Source organism: Hemitrygon akajei, chromosome 22 (assembly GCF_048418815.1).
Source record: "Hemitrygon akajei chromosome 22, sHemAka1.3, whole genome shotgun sequence".
Lineage (NCBI taxonomy): Eukaryota > Metazoa > Chordata > Chondrichthyes > Myliobatiformes > Dasyatidae > Hemitrygon > Hemitrygon akajei.
The window spans coordinates 56,545,403-56,561,424 of NC_133145.1; the positions used below are offsets into that span (position 1 = coordinate 56,545,403).

General features: G+C 46.3%; 1 protein-coding gene across 7 annotated transcripts in view; it reads right to left on the bottom strand.

Annotated features, from left to right (window-relative positions):
- The window catches only part of aatkb (apoptosis-associated tyrosine kinase b), a 321,493-nt gene that overhangs the window by 102,304 nt on the left and 203,167 nt on the right, over positions 1-16,022 (bottom strand). Inside the window, exon 1 of one of the 7 annotated variants that reach the window (XM_073026297.1) lies at positions 14,614-14,817. The exons of 5 other annotated variants lie outside the window; for them this stretch is intronic. Coding sequence is in view for 1 of the 2 variants with exons in the window: in XM_073026296.1 (XP_072882397.1) it covers positions 7,990-8,029 (40 nt within the window). In the remaining variant the exon portion in view is untranslated. Of the gene's footprint in view, positions 1-7,989; positions 8,132-14,613; positions 14,818-16,022 lie in introns of those variants that run through there. One more of the 7 variants, XM_073026296.1, reaches the window with a different exon arrangement.

Below are 16,022 nucleotides of genomic sequence, written 5' to 3' on the forward strand. Positions count from 1 at the left end.
GATGCTGCCTTTCTGAGACACCGCTCTTTGAAGATGTCTTGGATACTACGAAAGCAAGTACTCATAATGGAGATGACTAATTTTACAACTTTCTGTAGCTTCCTACAATCCTTTGCAGTAGCTCCCCCACCCACCCCAATACCAGACAGTGATGCAGCCTGTCAGAATTCTCTCTACAGTACATCTGTAGATATTTTTGAGTGTGTTGGGTGAAATCTCCTCAAACTCCCAATGAAATATAGCTGCTGTATCGATATGTATCGATATGTATCGATATATTGCCTTCTTTTAGCTGTATCGATGTGTTGGGACCAGGTTAGATCCTCAGAGATCTTGATATTCAGGAACTTGTAATTTGCAACTCTTCCACTTCTGATCTCTCTCTGAGGATTAGTTTGTGTTCCCTCATCTTACCCTTCTGGTCCACTATCAGCGTTTTGGTCTTACTGACGTTGAGTGCATGGCTGTATCATCAGCAAATTTATAGGTGGCATTTGAGCTATACCTAGCCACACAGTCATGGGTATATATAGAGTAGAGCAGTGGGCTGAGCACACATTCCTGAGGTGCACCAGTGTTGATCGTCAGCGAGGAGGAGCTCTCATTACCAATCTACACAAATAGTGGCCTTCCAGTTGGGAAGTCGAGGATCCAATTGCAGAGAAAGGTACAGAAGCCCAGGTTCTATAGCTTTTCGATCAGGAATGTAGGAAAGATGGTGTTAAACACTGAGCAATTGTCAACGAACAGCATCCTGACATAGGTATTTGTATTGTCCACGTGATCCAAGGTTGTGTGAAGGAGCCATTGAGATTATATCTGCCATACTGCTATTATGGCGATAGGCAGATTGCAGTGGGATTAGTTGGGGGACTGACACGAGACTGTGGGATTAGTTTGGGGACTGAAACAAGAATGTGGTAGCCTTAGAACGCTTTACATCCTTTTTATTATTCTTTCAAGGAATGTAGGCTTTGCAGGCTGAGCTAAAATTTAATCGCCCATTCACTTAGAGATACACCATGGTAACAGGCCATTCTGCCCATCCAATTACATGGAGCACCCGGGGGAAACCAGAACAGTCATGGGGAGATGATACAATCTCCTCTAAGACCAAACAACACAGCCTTTTAGAACAGAAGAAGAAGAAAGCCCTTAACTCTGAGTGGAGTCATTGGGACTTTTTACAAGGCCAAGTTGCTAGCTCAACACTCAACCCAGCACGGATGGAAAGCGTGCAAGGGAGCTGGCTGGATTCGAACTCAGGAGCCTTCACTCCAAAGTCCGGCGCTGATGCCACTACGCCACCAGCCGGCATTTTAGAACAGAGGTGAGCAGGAATTTCTTTACCTAGAGAGCAGAGAATCTGTGGAATTCATTGCCACAGGCAGCTGTGGAGGCCAAGTCTTTATGTATATCTAATGGAGAGGTTGATAGATTCTTGATTGATCAGGGCATGAAGGGATATGGGGAGAAGGCAGGAGATTGGGGCTGAGAGGAAAAATGGATCAGCCGTGATGAACTACTGGAGCAGACTCGATGGGCCAATTGGCCTAATTCTGCTCCTATGTCTTATTGTCTTACGGGGGGGGGGGTACAGCAGTGCTGCTGCTTGTGTGATGGGGGGGGAGGAGAACTTCGGGGTTCTGACGTCTCTATGTTTCATTCTATGGGGTTTCTTGTTTCATGGATGTCTGTGAAGAATAAAAATTTCAGGTTGCATACTTTATACCTTCTCTGATATTAAATTGGATCATTTGGAATATTTGAGGCTTAGGTCCCACACCATCAAGTTCAGGAACAGTTATTACCCTTCAACCACCAGGCTCCTGAACCATCGTGGATAACGTCACTAACCACAACTCTGAACAGATTCCACAACCTACAGACTGAATTTCAAGGGCACTACAAATCGTGTATTTACTTGTTTATTTACACAGTTTGTCTGCTTTTGTACACTGGTTGTTTATCAGTCTTTGTGCGTAGTTTTTCACTGATTCTATTGTATCTCTCTGTCTACAGTGAATGCCTACAAGAAAATTAATTTCAAGGTAGTATATATGTACTGTAATAAATTTACTTTGAGACTTTGAACCTCAGAATACGCTTCAGGAGCACAAGGAGTCTGGACACTATTTAAATCCAGCTTTACTTTTAATGGAATTATGTATTCAGAAAATTATCCTGATTTTCCTCTTTTATTTCTCAAGCTCTAAAAGCAAGAATTGATTCTATTGACTTTAAGATGATGCCAAATCTGCCTGTATTCAGTCTAATTATCCTCACAGTCTGCTAACTGTTCTTGAATGCCCTTGAAGAGGAGCCATCACAGACTGGAAATAAATTAAAGATGCTACACGTGTGTGTCCTTCCTGACAAACTTTTTCGTTATAAATGCATACTTCCATACTTATAATGGCAGTGCCAACAGATGTTTGATCCACTGTTGATGTAGATGCCCTCAGTGGAAGACCTGCAGTGCCACCAAAGGGTAGGAGGGCAACACTACAGCAGCATGACAAATAGGCATCGTCGTTCACATCAAACAAAAATACCGTGGGGGTGCAAATCTGCTTTACAACCGACTTGAGTAGCGCAGTAGCAAAGTGGTTAAGCTACTGGACTGGTATCCAGGATCATGAGTTCGAGTCCTGCCACGGTATCTGGGGAATATAAATTTAATTAAAGAGCTTGTCTGACCATGAAACTACCAAATAATTGTAAAATCCCAGCTGGCTGACTGATGTCCTTCAGGAAAGAAAATCTGTCTTAGTGAGTCTAGTCAATATTTTGCTTGAATACCGCTCCGCAAGGGATTGATACTATTAAAGTCTTATCAACGCTGGCAAAATTGTACACTTACGTTCTGCACTGTACTGTATGTAGCATTGCAGTACAAACATAGGAAATAGGAGCAAGAGTAGGCCATATGTCTCATTGAACCCGCTCCGCCATTCAATAAGATCAAGGCTGATCTGGCCAAGGACTCATCTCTCCTTCCTTCTTTTTCCCTGTAACCTTTAATTCTCCTACTATGCAAATATCTGTCCAACCTGGTCTTAAATATATTTACTATGGTAGCTTCCACTGCTCCACTGGGCAGAGAGTTCCACAGATTCACCACCCTCTGGGAAAAACAGTTCCTCCTCATCTCCATCCTAAATCTACTCCCCCGAATCTTGAGGCTATGTCCCCGAGTTCTAGTCTCCCCTACCAGTGGAAACAACTTTCCTGCCTCTATTTTATCTATCCCTTTCATAATTTTATATGTTTCTATAAGATCTCCTTTCATTGTTCTGAATTCTAGTGAGTACAGTCCCAGATGATTCAGTCTCTCCTCATAGTCTAACCTCCTCATCCATGGAATCAACTTGGTGAACCTCCTCTGCACCACCTCCAACACCAGTAATCCTTCCTCAAGTAAGGAGACCAGAACTGCACACAGTACTCCAGATGCGGCCTCACCAGTATCCTACACAGTTGCAAAATAACCTCCCTGCTCTTAAGTTCAATCTCTCTAGCAATGAAGGCCAACATTCCAGTTATCTTTGAAGTGTTTACTTTGTCTTGCAGTGGCTTGCTGGTCATTAGTGTGCAGGTTTACAAGTGTACCTAATAAAGTGGCCACTGAGTGTAGATTATTACCACATTTGTCCTTACAACAAAGGGAAACCAGATGCAATGCAATCTTATTACTTTCCAACTGAAAACCTGCAAATTAATTGTCATCGGCTTCCAAGCTTCTCCTGGTTGCTATCACAACTGAATTTACCCATTGTGAAAACCCCATGAAATAAGAAAATTATGCTATTCATAGAACAAATTACCGGGAGCTGATATCTCTGCTGCCTCACAGATTTCATTTTGCTGATATTATTGCACGGCTTGTTCAGATTTAATAGCGCCTGTAAAATAATCAAGCCCGTCCGAAGATGGAGAAAGAACTATCAGATTGTTCCATCGGTTCACGGATTTAATTTTTGTGACCTACTTACTGGTGCCATAAGGGAGCTTTCCTGCAAAAGAGTATTTGGGATTTCTCTCTGCCCCTTGAAGTGGGATTAAGGATCCCTGAAGCTGTTGTAGTGTCAATTCACTCAGAGGTTAAACAGGAGAGGCAGGAACCGGGTTTGACCTGCTATGAGCACACTCACTTGTTTTTCCTTTCCCTCTACCTCTCGATAAGGTCAACAGTGATCCTTGGTGTACCTTGGATGAGGGACCTGTGGCTTCTGTATACTCGGCAGGAAATACAGGGGCCTCAGGTCCCACACCACCAGGTTCAGGAACAGTTATTACCCGTCAACCATCAGGCTCCCGAACCGGTGTGCTTAACTTCACTCACCTCAACCCTGAACTGATTCCACAAACTATGGACTCACTTTCAAGGACTCTACAGCACATGTTCTCAGTATTATTTATTTTATATTGCAACAATTACGTTCTTTTGCACATCGGTTAATTGTCAATATTTATTTTTGTAATTTTTCATACATTCTATTGTATTTCTTTATTTTCCTATAAATGCCTGCAAGAAAATGAATCCCAAGGTAGTGTATGGCGCCATATCCATAAATTGACAATAACCTGATTTAGATTTCCTAAGTACTTTCAAGGGTTCCTCATATTCACCCTCACAAACACAAGAGATTCTGCAGGAGCTGGAAATCCAAAGCAATATACACTCGGCAGGTCAGGCAGCACCTATGGAGGGGAATGAAGAGGCGATGTTTTGGACTGAGATCCTCCATCGAGTCTGGAGCGAAAGGGGGAAGAAGGCAGAATAGGAAGGTGGGGGAGGGGGGAAGGAGTACAAGCTGGAAAGTGATAGGTGAGACCAGGTGAAGGGGAAGGTAGGTGAGGGGGAAGGTAGGTGGGTGAGGGGGTAGGTGGGTGAGGGAGAAGGTAGGTGAGGGGGAAGGTGGGTGAGGGGCAAGGTGGATGAGGGGGAAGGTGGGTGAGGGAGAAGGTGGGTGGGTGGGGAAAGTGGGTGAGTGGGAAGGTAGGTGGGTAGGTGAGGGGGAAGGTAGGTGGGTGGGGTAAGTGGGTGAGAGGGAAGGTAGGTGGGTGGGGAAGTTGGGTAGGTGAGGGGGTAGGTGGGTGAGGGAGAAGGTAGGTGAAGGGGAAGGTGGGTGAGGGGGAAGGTAGGTGGGTGAGGGGGTAGGTGGGTGAGGGAGAAGGTGGGTGAGGGGGAAGGTGGGTGAGGGGGAAGGTGGGTGAGGGGGAAGGTGGGTGAGGGGGAAGGTGGGTGAGGGGCAAGGTGGATGAGGGGGAAGGTGGATGAGGGGGAAGGTGGGTGAGGGAGAAGGTGGGTGGGTGGGGAAAGTGGGTGAGTGGGAAGGTAGGTGGGTAGGTGAGGGGGAAGGTAGGTGGGTGGGGAAAGTGGGTGAGAGGGAAGGTAGGTGGGTGGGGAAGGTGGGTAGGTGAGGGGGTAGGTGGGTGAGGGAGAAGGTAGGTGAAGGGGAAGGTAGGTGAGGGGGAAGGTAGGTGGGTGAGGGGGAAGGTAGGTGGGTGAGGGAGAAGGTGGGTGAGGGAGAAGGTGGGTGAGGGAGAAGGTGGGTGAGGGGGAAGGTGGGTGAGGGGCAAGGTGGATGAGGGGGAAGGTGGGTGGGGAAAGTGGGTGAGCGGGAAGGTAGGTGGGTAGGTGAGGGGGAAGGTAGATGGGTGGGGAAGGGGTGGATGAAGTGAAAGTTTCACTGACAAGACCAGCATTTGTTTGCCCATCACTAATTGCCCTTGAACTAAGTGAGAAGCCTTGCCGTTGGCCTGGGCTGACATAGAGACCAGACCAGGTCAGGTCAGCAGATTCCCTTCCTGAGATGGGAATCCGGTCGTTTTGCGGGCACAACTAATTTCACCTTCCAGATAAATTTGGGATTTTAAACTATGATAAAGATTAGCTTTATTCATCACATATAGATAAAAGCACACAGTGAAATGCATCGTTTTGTGTCAATGACCAACACTGTGTGGGGGAGGAAGCCCGTCAAGTGTTGCCACACTTCTGGTGCCAACATAGCAAGTCTAGAACTCACTAACCCTAGCCTATACATCTCTGGACTGCGGGAGGAAACCCACACAGTCACCGGAAGAACAGACAGTGGTGGGAATTGAACCCAGGTCGCTGACTGCTGGCTCTGTAAGCCATTATGCTAACCACTATACCAAGCCACCCGGAGAGGACACAGACTTATGTCCAGGCTTCTGTACGGGTTACCCGCTAATAATTGAGATTCCCCATATTGCTAAAAATACAATTACTTTAGATTTATAAAAATACAATTTTCCCAATTCTTATAGCATGGAAACGGGCCCTCCTGCTCCATCTCAGCCATGCTGACTGCTTTTTCTAGCAAGTTTGTCCCATCTACCTGCATTTGCCCGAGTCCCCTAAACCTCTCCTATCCATGTACTTATCAAAATGTTGCTAATATGTCTGCCTCACTCACTGTTTCAGGCATCTCATTCTAAATATGCACCACCCTTTGTGCAAGGCAGCTGCTCGCGGTATCCCTTTTAAATCTCTCGACGTTGATCTTAAACCCACGCCCTCTTGTTTTTGTACCCTCTCTTTGGGAAAAAGGCTAATGTGCCTTCACCCCAGAATCAATATATACTTCATTTATATACAAAGGCGTCTATAAGGTTTTGGACGTACTTCTACAGATTTCTTTTGCGAGAGGGTGGTGAATCGGTGGAATTCTTTGCCATGGACGGCCTTGGAGGTCAAGTTATCGGGCATATTTAAAGTGGAGGTTGATCGGTTCTTGATTAGTAAGGATGACAAAGGTAACAGGGAGAAATGGGGTTGAGCGGGACAATAATTTTGCCATGATTGAACAGAGGAGCAGATTCAATGAAAAAATGGCCTAATTCTACTCCTACAGCAGGGGCTTCCAATCTTTTTTCTTATGCCATGGACCAATACCATTAAGCAAGGGGTCCGTGGGCCCCAGAGTAGGAAATCCTGTGCTATAGTATGTCTTGTGGTATTATGGTTTATAGGTGACCTTATGAATAAGTTATTCCAGCCATACAGCTGTCGTGATGATACTTGAACTCACATCTAACCATATAACCATATAACAATCACAGCACGGAAACAGGCCATTCCGGCCCTCCTAGTCCGTGCCGAACTCTTAATCTCACCTAGTCCCACCTACCCGCACTCAGCCCATAACCCTCCACTCCTTTCCTATCCATATACCTATCCAATTTTACCTTAAATGACACAACTGAACTGGCCTCTACTACTTCTACAGGAAGCTCATTCCACACAGCTATCACTCTCTGAGTAAAGAAATACCCCCTCGTGTTTCCCTTAAACTTTTGCCCCCTAACTCTCAAATCATGTCCTCTCGTTTGAATCTCCCCTACTCTCAATGGAAACAGCCTATTCACGTCAACTCTATCTATCCCTCTCAACATTTTAAATACCTCGATCAAATCCCCCCTCAACCTTCTACGCTCCAATGAATAGAGACCTAACTTGTTCAACCTTTCTCTGTAACTTAAGTGCTGAAACCCAGGTAACATCCTAGTAAATCGTCTCTGCACTCTCTCTAATTTATTGATATCTTTCCTATAATTCGGTGACCAGAACTGTACACAATATTCCAAATTTGGCCTTACCAATGCCTTGTACAATTTTAACATTACATCCCAACTTCTGTACTCAATGCTCTGATTTATAAAGGCCAGCGTTCCAAAAGCCTTCTTCACCACCCTATCTACATGAGACTCCACCTTCAGGGAACTATCTAGCCGTTAGCAGAGCAAGCCTCTGGGTTACTGATGTAGTGACAGGAGCACCCTGCTCCCTTACACATCTCCATTTCCAACCCCATTATCGTGACTCAAGGCGTTACGAAACCGGAAGACACCCCAGTGAGGGGGCGCCAAGGTAGCCTAGCGACGCTATTACAGCTTGGAGGAGGGTCGGAGTTCAGAGTTCAATCCCGGTGCCGCCCATAAAAGGTTCGTGCCTACCTTCCCGTGAGCGTGAGGGTGCCCCGGTTCCCTTCCTCATTTCAAAGACATATCGATTGAACGTTGTCCTGCGGCTGGGCTAAGGTGAGGTGGCTGGGTTGCTGGGGGTGGGTGGGGTGCAGCTCGTTGGACATGCTCCAGGCTGTATCTCTAAATGAGTCAATAAGTGAAATAAACCCTGCCCTCGACATAGAACGCACTGGTGATTTCTGAGTATTAAAATAACACTGCCGACTGACGTGCGAGCAACCCTGCTGCCTGGCGTGTTGGTGCCGTCTCCCAGAGGCACTGAGTTATAACTGCTACAGTAATCAATGCAACAGCCACGCCAGAAAAAAAAAATCAATTGCTCCGACAGTGAAATATGACAATATACAGCAAACAGGAGACACATCAAACCTTCTTGTTCTCAAGATGAGTTATCTTTTGACATCGTACGTTATAGCGCATTTGAGATTCTGTCAACACTGTAACACTTGCAGCTGGCTGGGAAGAAGTGGATTCTGAGCCATTGCTCTCAGATCCCCAGTAATGACTGTCATTCGTGGTAATTCCACACATCCAGGGGCCACACAAACAAAACCCATCTCGACAGCGGCCAGTTAAGGTTGTGCCTCTTAAAAGTATTCGGATTATTTGTCCCCAGTCGAATGTTTAACCAAGCTTATATATTGCTTTTCAGTAGGGCTGTTAGGGAAGGAGAGTCTGCCGTTCAGTACGTTTGCTTTAATAATACACTGTTTATCATGACAAGACAGTGGCATACTATAAGACATAGACCCAGAAGCAGAATTAGGCCATTCGGCCTATCAAGTCTGTTCTGTCATTCGATCATGGCTGATTTATTTTCCCTCGTAACCCCGTTTCAAGGAAACACAATAGAATCAATGTGAAACTGCAAAGACTGACAATCAGTGTGCAAAAAGATGACAAGCTGTATAAATACAAATAAATACATAAATAAATAAATGCTGCCATTCTCCTGCTTTCTCCCCGTAATCTTTGATGCCCTCACCAATGAAGAATTTATCAATCTCTGCTTTAATTATATCCAATGACTTGGACTCCACAGCTGTCTGTGGCAATGAATTCCCACAGATTCACCACCCTCTGGTAAGGAAATTCCTCCTCATCTCTGTTTAAGAGGAGCATCCTTCCATTCCGAGGCTGTGCCCTCTGGTCCTAGGCACGTTTAGAACGTGGGATGAACCTGGAGCATCAGGAGGAGGTCCATGCGGTCACAGGAGAATATACAAACAGCGGCGGGGATTAAACCCTGATCTTTCAGCTGGTGGTGTAAAGTGTGGTGTGTTGCTGCCCCATACAAACAAAGGCAGCTGCCTGTTACATGGGACTGACATGTTCAGACTCTTCAGGAGTCTGAATTGTGGATATTTATATATCTATATAAATGAATACTGCACAGAATGATGATAGCTTCCCATCTCTGGAGAGGATGCCGGTTTTCATTGTGGCCGTCCATTGTTTGATCTGGGGCTGAGAGTCTGCTCCGATTGCCAACAGGACAGTGCAGTCAGTCTGGCCGAGATGGCACCGACCTGCGATGTCCATCGACGTCATGGCTCAGGTTTGCGGCGATGGTTAGGGGTCAGGTTAGGATTGAGCAACAGGAGCCGGAGCTCAAAATCTGCTCTCGCCGACTTTGGGCTTCGACTGTCATTACTGACCCCTGAACCTGCTGATGATGGATCCTTGAGCTCCAGACTTGCTGATCTAGGGGGCCAACTGAGGCCTACGATCCCAGGAACCCACCGACTTGGAGGGGGTTAGGACCTGGGGTGGGGTTAAAGTTAAGTTAGAGTCTGTGCCAGACCTTATAGGCTCATCAGGCTGGTGCTTATGCCAGTTTCCGTGGCGTGAAGCGACTGAGAGTACGAGACTCCCCCCGGATAGGACGCCAGTCTATCACGAGGTTAACCCCCGGCATTTTGCTGGTACCCATTTTCAGCTGGGTGGACTGGAGCAATGTGTGGTTACGTGCCTTGCTCAAGGACACAACACGTTGCCTCAGCTGGGGCTCGAACTCACGACCTTCAGATCGCTAGTCCGACGCCTTAACCACTTGGCCACGCGCCACAGATCTTGCTGATGTGAAATATAAATCTGCAGCTGATGTCCACACCATGTAGTACACAGAAATACCACAGGTACTAGAAATTGGGGGAAGGAAGACAAGGAATGTTCAGCATGCAGGCAGCAACTGTGGAGAGAGACAGACAGATAAACTTTCAACCAAACTGGAATAAAATAAGTTTAAAACCGCAGACCAAGGGGAAACAAAAGGTGAAGTCTGTGATAAGGTAGAGACTAGGTGACACCGAGTCATGGTTTGCATGGTTTGGGATTTACTTGCCTCTCTTTGCTTGTGTGTCACCCAGACACACCTTCTTTGTGCTTCATGGCGGTGTAGTGGTTAGCGTAACACTATGGCAGCAGCAGCGACCTGGGTTCATTTCCACTGCTGTCTGTAAAGAGTTTGTACATTCTCCTCATGAGCATGTGTGTTTCCTCCGGGTGCTCCTGTTCCCTCCCACATTCTAAATGATTAGGGTTTGTGTGTTATGTGCGTGTGTGGTCCTCCAGGAGGACTACAACCTTGTCACTGGGTTTGGAGGCTGGCGTGCCTCAGTGACCTAGAGAGCTATTCTGGCTGGAATCAGGGCTTTATGTTTTGGTTGTTGGTAGGCTCACCCATGCCAAAGAGATCAAAGGGTAGAGGCCAGACTAAGAGTGGTGCAGATTTGGGGGCTTCAGCTCGAAGTTAACGAGCCAGACTGGTAAAACAAAACTGTGATGGAGGCAGTGATGGAGAATCCTTCTACAACTTGCACAACTGAATGTAGTGAAAACCGAGCCACTGGCTCGATGAAGGAAGCCCAGAACACCGCCAGAGATGTTCATTGCTGCCCTAAACGCCAGTGACATGGCGACTCTTGTGGGCTACCCGGAAACATCCTCAGACAGTGTTTGCCATTAACACAAGTGACAAATAAAGCTAATTTTAAACCTTTAATCTTTGTTATTCACTATGTTTCACCACCATCTTTCAACAAATAGCACCACCCCTGAATCTGATCTCCATGTCTCGTGAACGATGATAAAGTTAAGTGTCTGCTCTTGGAACAGAAAGAAGGAAATAGCATCTACTCCTCGTCGGAACCAGAAAACGTGTTATAAGTAATTTTTGCATTGTTCCATGTTGGCGGAACTTAAGATTCGGAAGAATTTTTACTTTAAGATGATAATTTCATAGCTCCTACAGTCAGGACTCCAGAAATCCAGTTGCTATGTAGGATTTCTGATGCCTTAATAACTGATGTGTCTTTTTCTGGATAAAATATGAAGCTTTAAGAATGCACCATCAGAGCTTTGATCGGTAGCAGTGAAGGATTTGACAAGGTGTACAACAGAATGCTGTGATCTCTCTCAGGAACTTGACAGGAAGAACGTCATCATTCCTGGGAAACATTCAGTGATAAATCTCTTGGGTCACTCAATATCTCCTCCCACTCGAACACGGTTACACCCATCTCAATCTGTCTTTTGTAGCTGCAGAAAGCCCCGAATTTCACCTGCTCCCTTACACTAAGTGGCCACCTTATTAGGTACACCTGCGTGTTAAATGCAACTATCTAATCAGCCAATCATGTGGATGCAAATCAATGCATAAAGGCAGGCAGACATGGTCAAGAGGTGCAATTGTTGTTCAGGCCAGACATTAGAATGTGATTTTAGTGACTTTGACCATGGAATGATCGTTGGTGCCAGACAGGGTGGTTTGAGTATCTCAGAAACTGCTGAGGTCCTGGGATTTTTTCACACACCACAGTCTACAGAGTTTACAGAGAATGGTGCACAAAACAAAAAACGTCCAGTTCTGCTGATGAAAATGTCCTTTTAATGAGAGAGGTCAGAGGAGAAAAGCCAGACTGGTTCAAGTTGACAGGAAGGTGACAGTAACTCAAATAACCACGCATTACAACAGTGGTGTGCAGAAGAGCTTCTCTGAACATACAACATGACGAACCTTGAAGTGGGTAGGCTACAACAGCAGAAGACCATGAACGTACAGAAATACACACAGAGGCCACATGATTAGGTTTCCTCTTGTACCTAATAAAGTGGCCACTGACTGTGTGTCTAACTCCCACTGGAGAAAAGAATGGCCTCTATTTTTCCATATTTTCCAAAGCAACTGGATCAGTGGCTTGTTGAGCTGTTCAGAGGAAAGTCACACTGGCGATAACGATCTTTATATCTATCACTTTTATTCATTTATTTAGAGACAGAAGTGCACCCACTTGAGTTGACTATGACGTTCTAAGGGGTTGTCTGTTGATGGGTCCTTGGGTTGCTGTAGAGGCCCACACCAACCAAGAGTCCAATGACTGAATCAGATACCCACCACCTTGTGACTGGGGGGCTTCAAGACCTCACAATCTTTCTGCCTTCACCACTCGCTGATTGCCACGGGACTCACTCCAGGATATGTTAGGGCGGATTCCTGTAATGGAGAACATCTCTGTGTGACTTTGTGTTTAACCTAGAGAGGCTGGTGCCCGGGCAGCCGGCAGACAGTCCTTGCCAGATCGGGATCAGGGTCCAGTGGCATGGAATGCAAGATGACTGGAGCTGCAGCTTCTGTGTCATCATCTTCTGCCGGCTCCACCAGTGAGCTCTTGACCTCACCACCACGGGTGACCCTACCAGGAGCTAAGTGCCAGACGGCCAAACTCTAGGCGGCGTCACTCTCAGAATCTCAGGAACTCTCAAGCCTCTCCACCACAACAGGGTGATGATCCGTGGAACACCTTCACAGGTCCTTCCAGCCCAATGAGACTACACAGCCCAATTACACACCTGTGACCAATTAACCAACTAACCTGCACATCTTTGGAATGTGGGAGGTAACTGGAGCACCCGGAGGAAATCAACACGGTCACAGGGAGAATGTACCAAGCAGTGGGTGCGTGGAAAGCACTGCCAGCAACGGTGGTGGATGTTGGCACAACAGGATCTTTCAAGAGACTCTTAGATAGGTACACGGAGCTTAGAAAAATAGAGGGCTATGCACTAGGGAAATTCTAGGCAGTTTCTAGAGTAGGTTACATGGTCGGCACAACATTGCGGGCCGAAGGGCCTGTGATGTGCTACAGATTTCTATGTTCTATGTCCTTGCAGGCAGCGGCGAGAACGGAACCTGAGTCACTCACTGGCTCTATAATAGTGTTACACTAACCACTACACTACCGTACCACCCCCTTCAGCAAGGAAAGAGGGAGATGAATAAAAACTCACAGGGCAATGAATTTAGGAGTTCATCTGACCAGCTTCTAAAAAACAGAGTTACGAATAAACTGAACTGCATGTAATGCGTCAGCGCACTCTGATCCACACTCACCACAAGTCGTTAGCGTTCCACGGCTAAGTTGAGAGCTGAGGTGAAAAACAGTACTTGTTTGAAAAACTCAGCGGCGACTGAGGAGACGGAAAGAGGTGCTGAAGTCCCAGAGTGAGAATACTAGTGACTACTTTTCCACAGATGCTGCCTGACCTGCTGAGAGTTTCCAGTATTTGTTATGGAAATGAGTTCAGAGTCACACAGTGTCGAAACAGGTCCATCCCACCCAAAGCAGCACCCTTGTGATAATATCTGGTTCACTGCCCACGAAGCCCCAAACTCAAAAGGAGTTTTAAGCCCCATCTGGTATCTGTGAGTACCCTCACGAAACGGAGGTAATACTCTAACATATAACTTATAACTCTAATATTGTTATAGGCAGGGGGGGTGGTAGTGGGGATAAGCTCCAAATAATCTAAAAAAATGCTCCCAGTAGTGTGTGACTCAAATAGCCTTGACAACCAATTCCAGCTCCTGCCTTCCCATGTGGCTTAGCTAGTAAGCCCGGCAGAACCTTTGCCACCGACAGGAGAAGGGGCAAAGGCCTTAAAACCAGTCGCTTCAGGCAGATTGGGCTCGTCAGCTGTGGTTGGCAGCTCTTCTAGGAGAAGGAAAACTCTGATCTCAAACCTCTCCTACCTTGTGGCTATACCCACTCATGGGGAAGGCTTCGGGAGCAAACCCTGAGGGGAAAGTCCAGAGCTGGAGTCCCTGAGGCCGTCCTACACTGAGTTCAATGCTGACTGGCAACTCGTGGCGACAAACTGTATCAGTCTCTGCCGTACCCTTTGGATTCATCAGCTGCGTGGAGAGGGGAGCTTGCTGCATGGGCAACAGCTCGCTCTCCATATCGTACTGCCCTGGCTTGTGGATCACGTAGAGAGTTAGGACACAACCCCCATGGTCGACCACAACCAACGAAGAGTCTGAACTGTATAAACCTACTCTTCAAGAACTATCTTACTTCCCCATCCAGTGTCGGAGGTGAGGTCCAGCTGCCAATGTACACTATGATCCACCACCAACCTGAATTGCTCCTAATTGCCTGCTTCTGGCCATATAAATAGAAACCTCTTCTGTCCGTTCACCCCTGTCCAACTGCAATTCAAACACTGAGTCTACCACCTCCGCTGGCAGCTCGTTCCACATACCCACTACCCTCTGTGTGCAAAACATGGCCCTTTAAATCATTACACTCTCACCTTAAAGCTATGCCTTCTGGTTTTCGATCCCCCTACCCTGGGGAGAAGACAGTGACCATCCACCTTATCCATGCCCTTCGTGAATTTGTAAGTCTCTCCTGGGTCTTATTAAGAACCGAGCTAACTGTATTTGAAGAAAAGTACATGAATCCTATGATTAAATTGTCAGATTTGGTCCCCTGTAAATTCTTTACGCAGTCTATAAATTTCTGACTGTGTTATTATCCAATGCTTCTTTTTTCCCAAACTGCGACACTGTTGCTATGGGCAACGAGCTCACGCTGAGTCATGTGACATCTTCGTTCCCAAGACTTCTGTGCGCAGTTATTTACAAGCCCTCTCTGATCCAAAAGAGAGGCACAGGAGACAATTTAGACAGACACTGCGCACAAAATGGTGTGGCGGCAGCTGCGTGCCAAGGGCTGACAAACAGGAAGGGGATGTAAAAGACAGATGCAGCAGTAGAAAAGAGGCAGGAAAGGGACTTTAAAGTCGTCCATGCTGTGGAATGAAAATTAGGTTGCATTAGGAATCCGTGCATCCAGCAACAGTGACATCATCAACCTGGCTAAGTGGCCAATCACATTAAAAACTTCCCACGGCCAATAAATTGCAAAGGGAAACCACGAGGGGAAAATAGTTACATGGAAATCTGAAATAAAGATGGAAAATATTAAAGATGATCATCAGATCTGGCAGCATCTGTGGAGAGAAAAACAGCATTAACGTTCAGGTTAATTGCCTTTCACCAAAACCACAACTGGAAAAGAAAGGTTGCTAGTTCAGACTTCTAGCTATTATGCAGAGTGAGACTTTCAGATTGGACCGTAGACTGCTGAGGTAGAGCAACCAACAAAAAGCTGATGGAAATTGGTGGGGTCAGGCGACATTTATGGGAGAAAATGGACGTTTGGCCTTTCAGGTCAGCACTTGACCTCCACAGGGTGGAGCAAGAGCTGGCACCCAATATGTGGATCCAGGAGATGCCACTCCATAGACGCTGCCTGGTCTGCTGAGTTCCTCCGGCACTTTGTGTGTGTGTTGCTCCAGATTTTCAGCATCTGCAGAACCACTTATGTTCATGAAATCACATCCTGATGTTCGGCCTGAACAACAATTGAACCTCTTGACCATGTCTGCATGCCCGTATGCATTGATTTGCTGCCACGTGATTGGCTGATTAGATATTTGCATTAACAAGCGGGGGTACCTAATAAAGTGGCCACTGCAGAACCATTTCTGTTTATGAAAGGGCTGAGTAGCTTGTTGGAATCTGAAAGGAGAGGAAGGCTGAGCACGGTATCGTGGAGTAAGGGAGGTTTTATGATATTTTAGAATCAAACATAAATTTGCTAAAATCCATCATGTGCTGAAATATTTTTCAAAATAAGTAATTATTCAAATGTAAT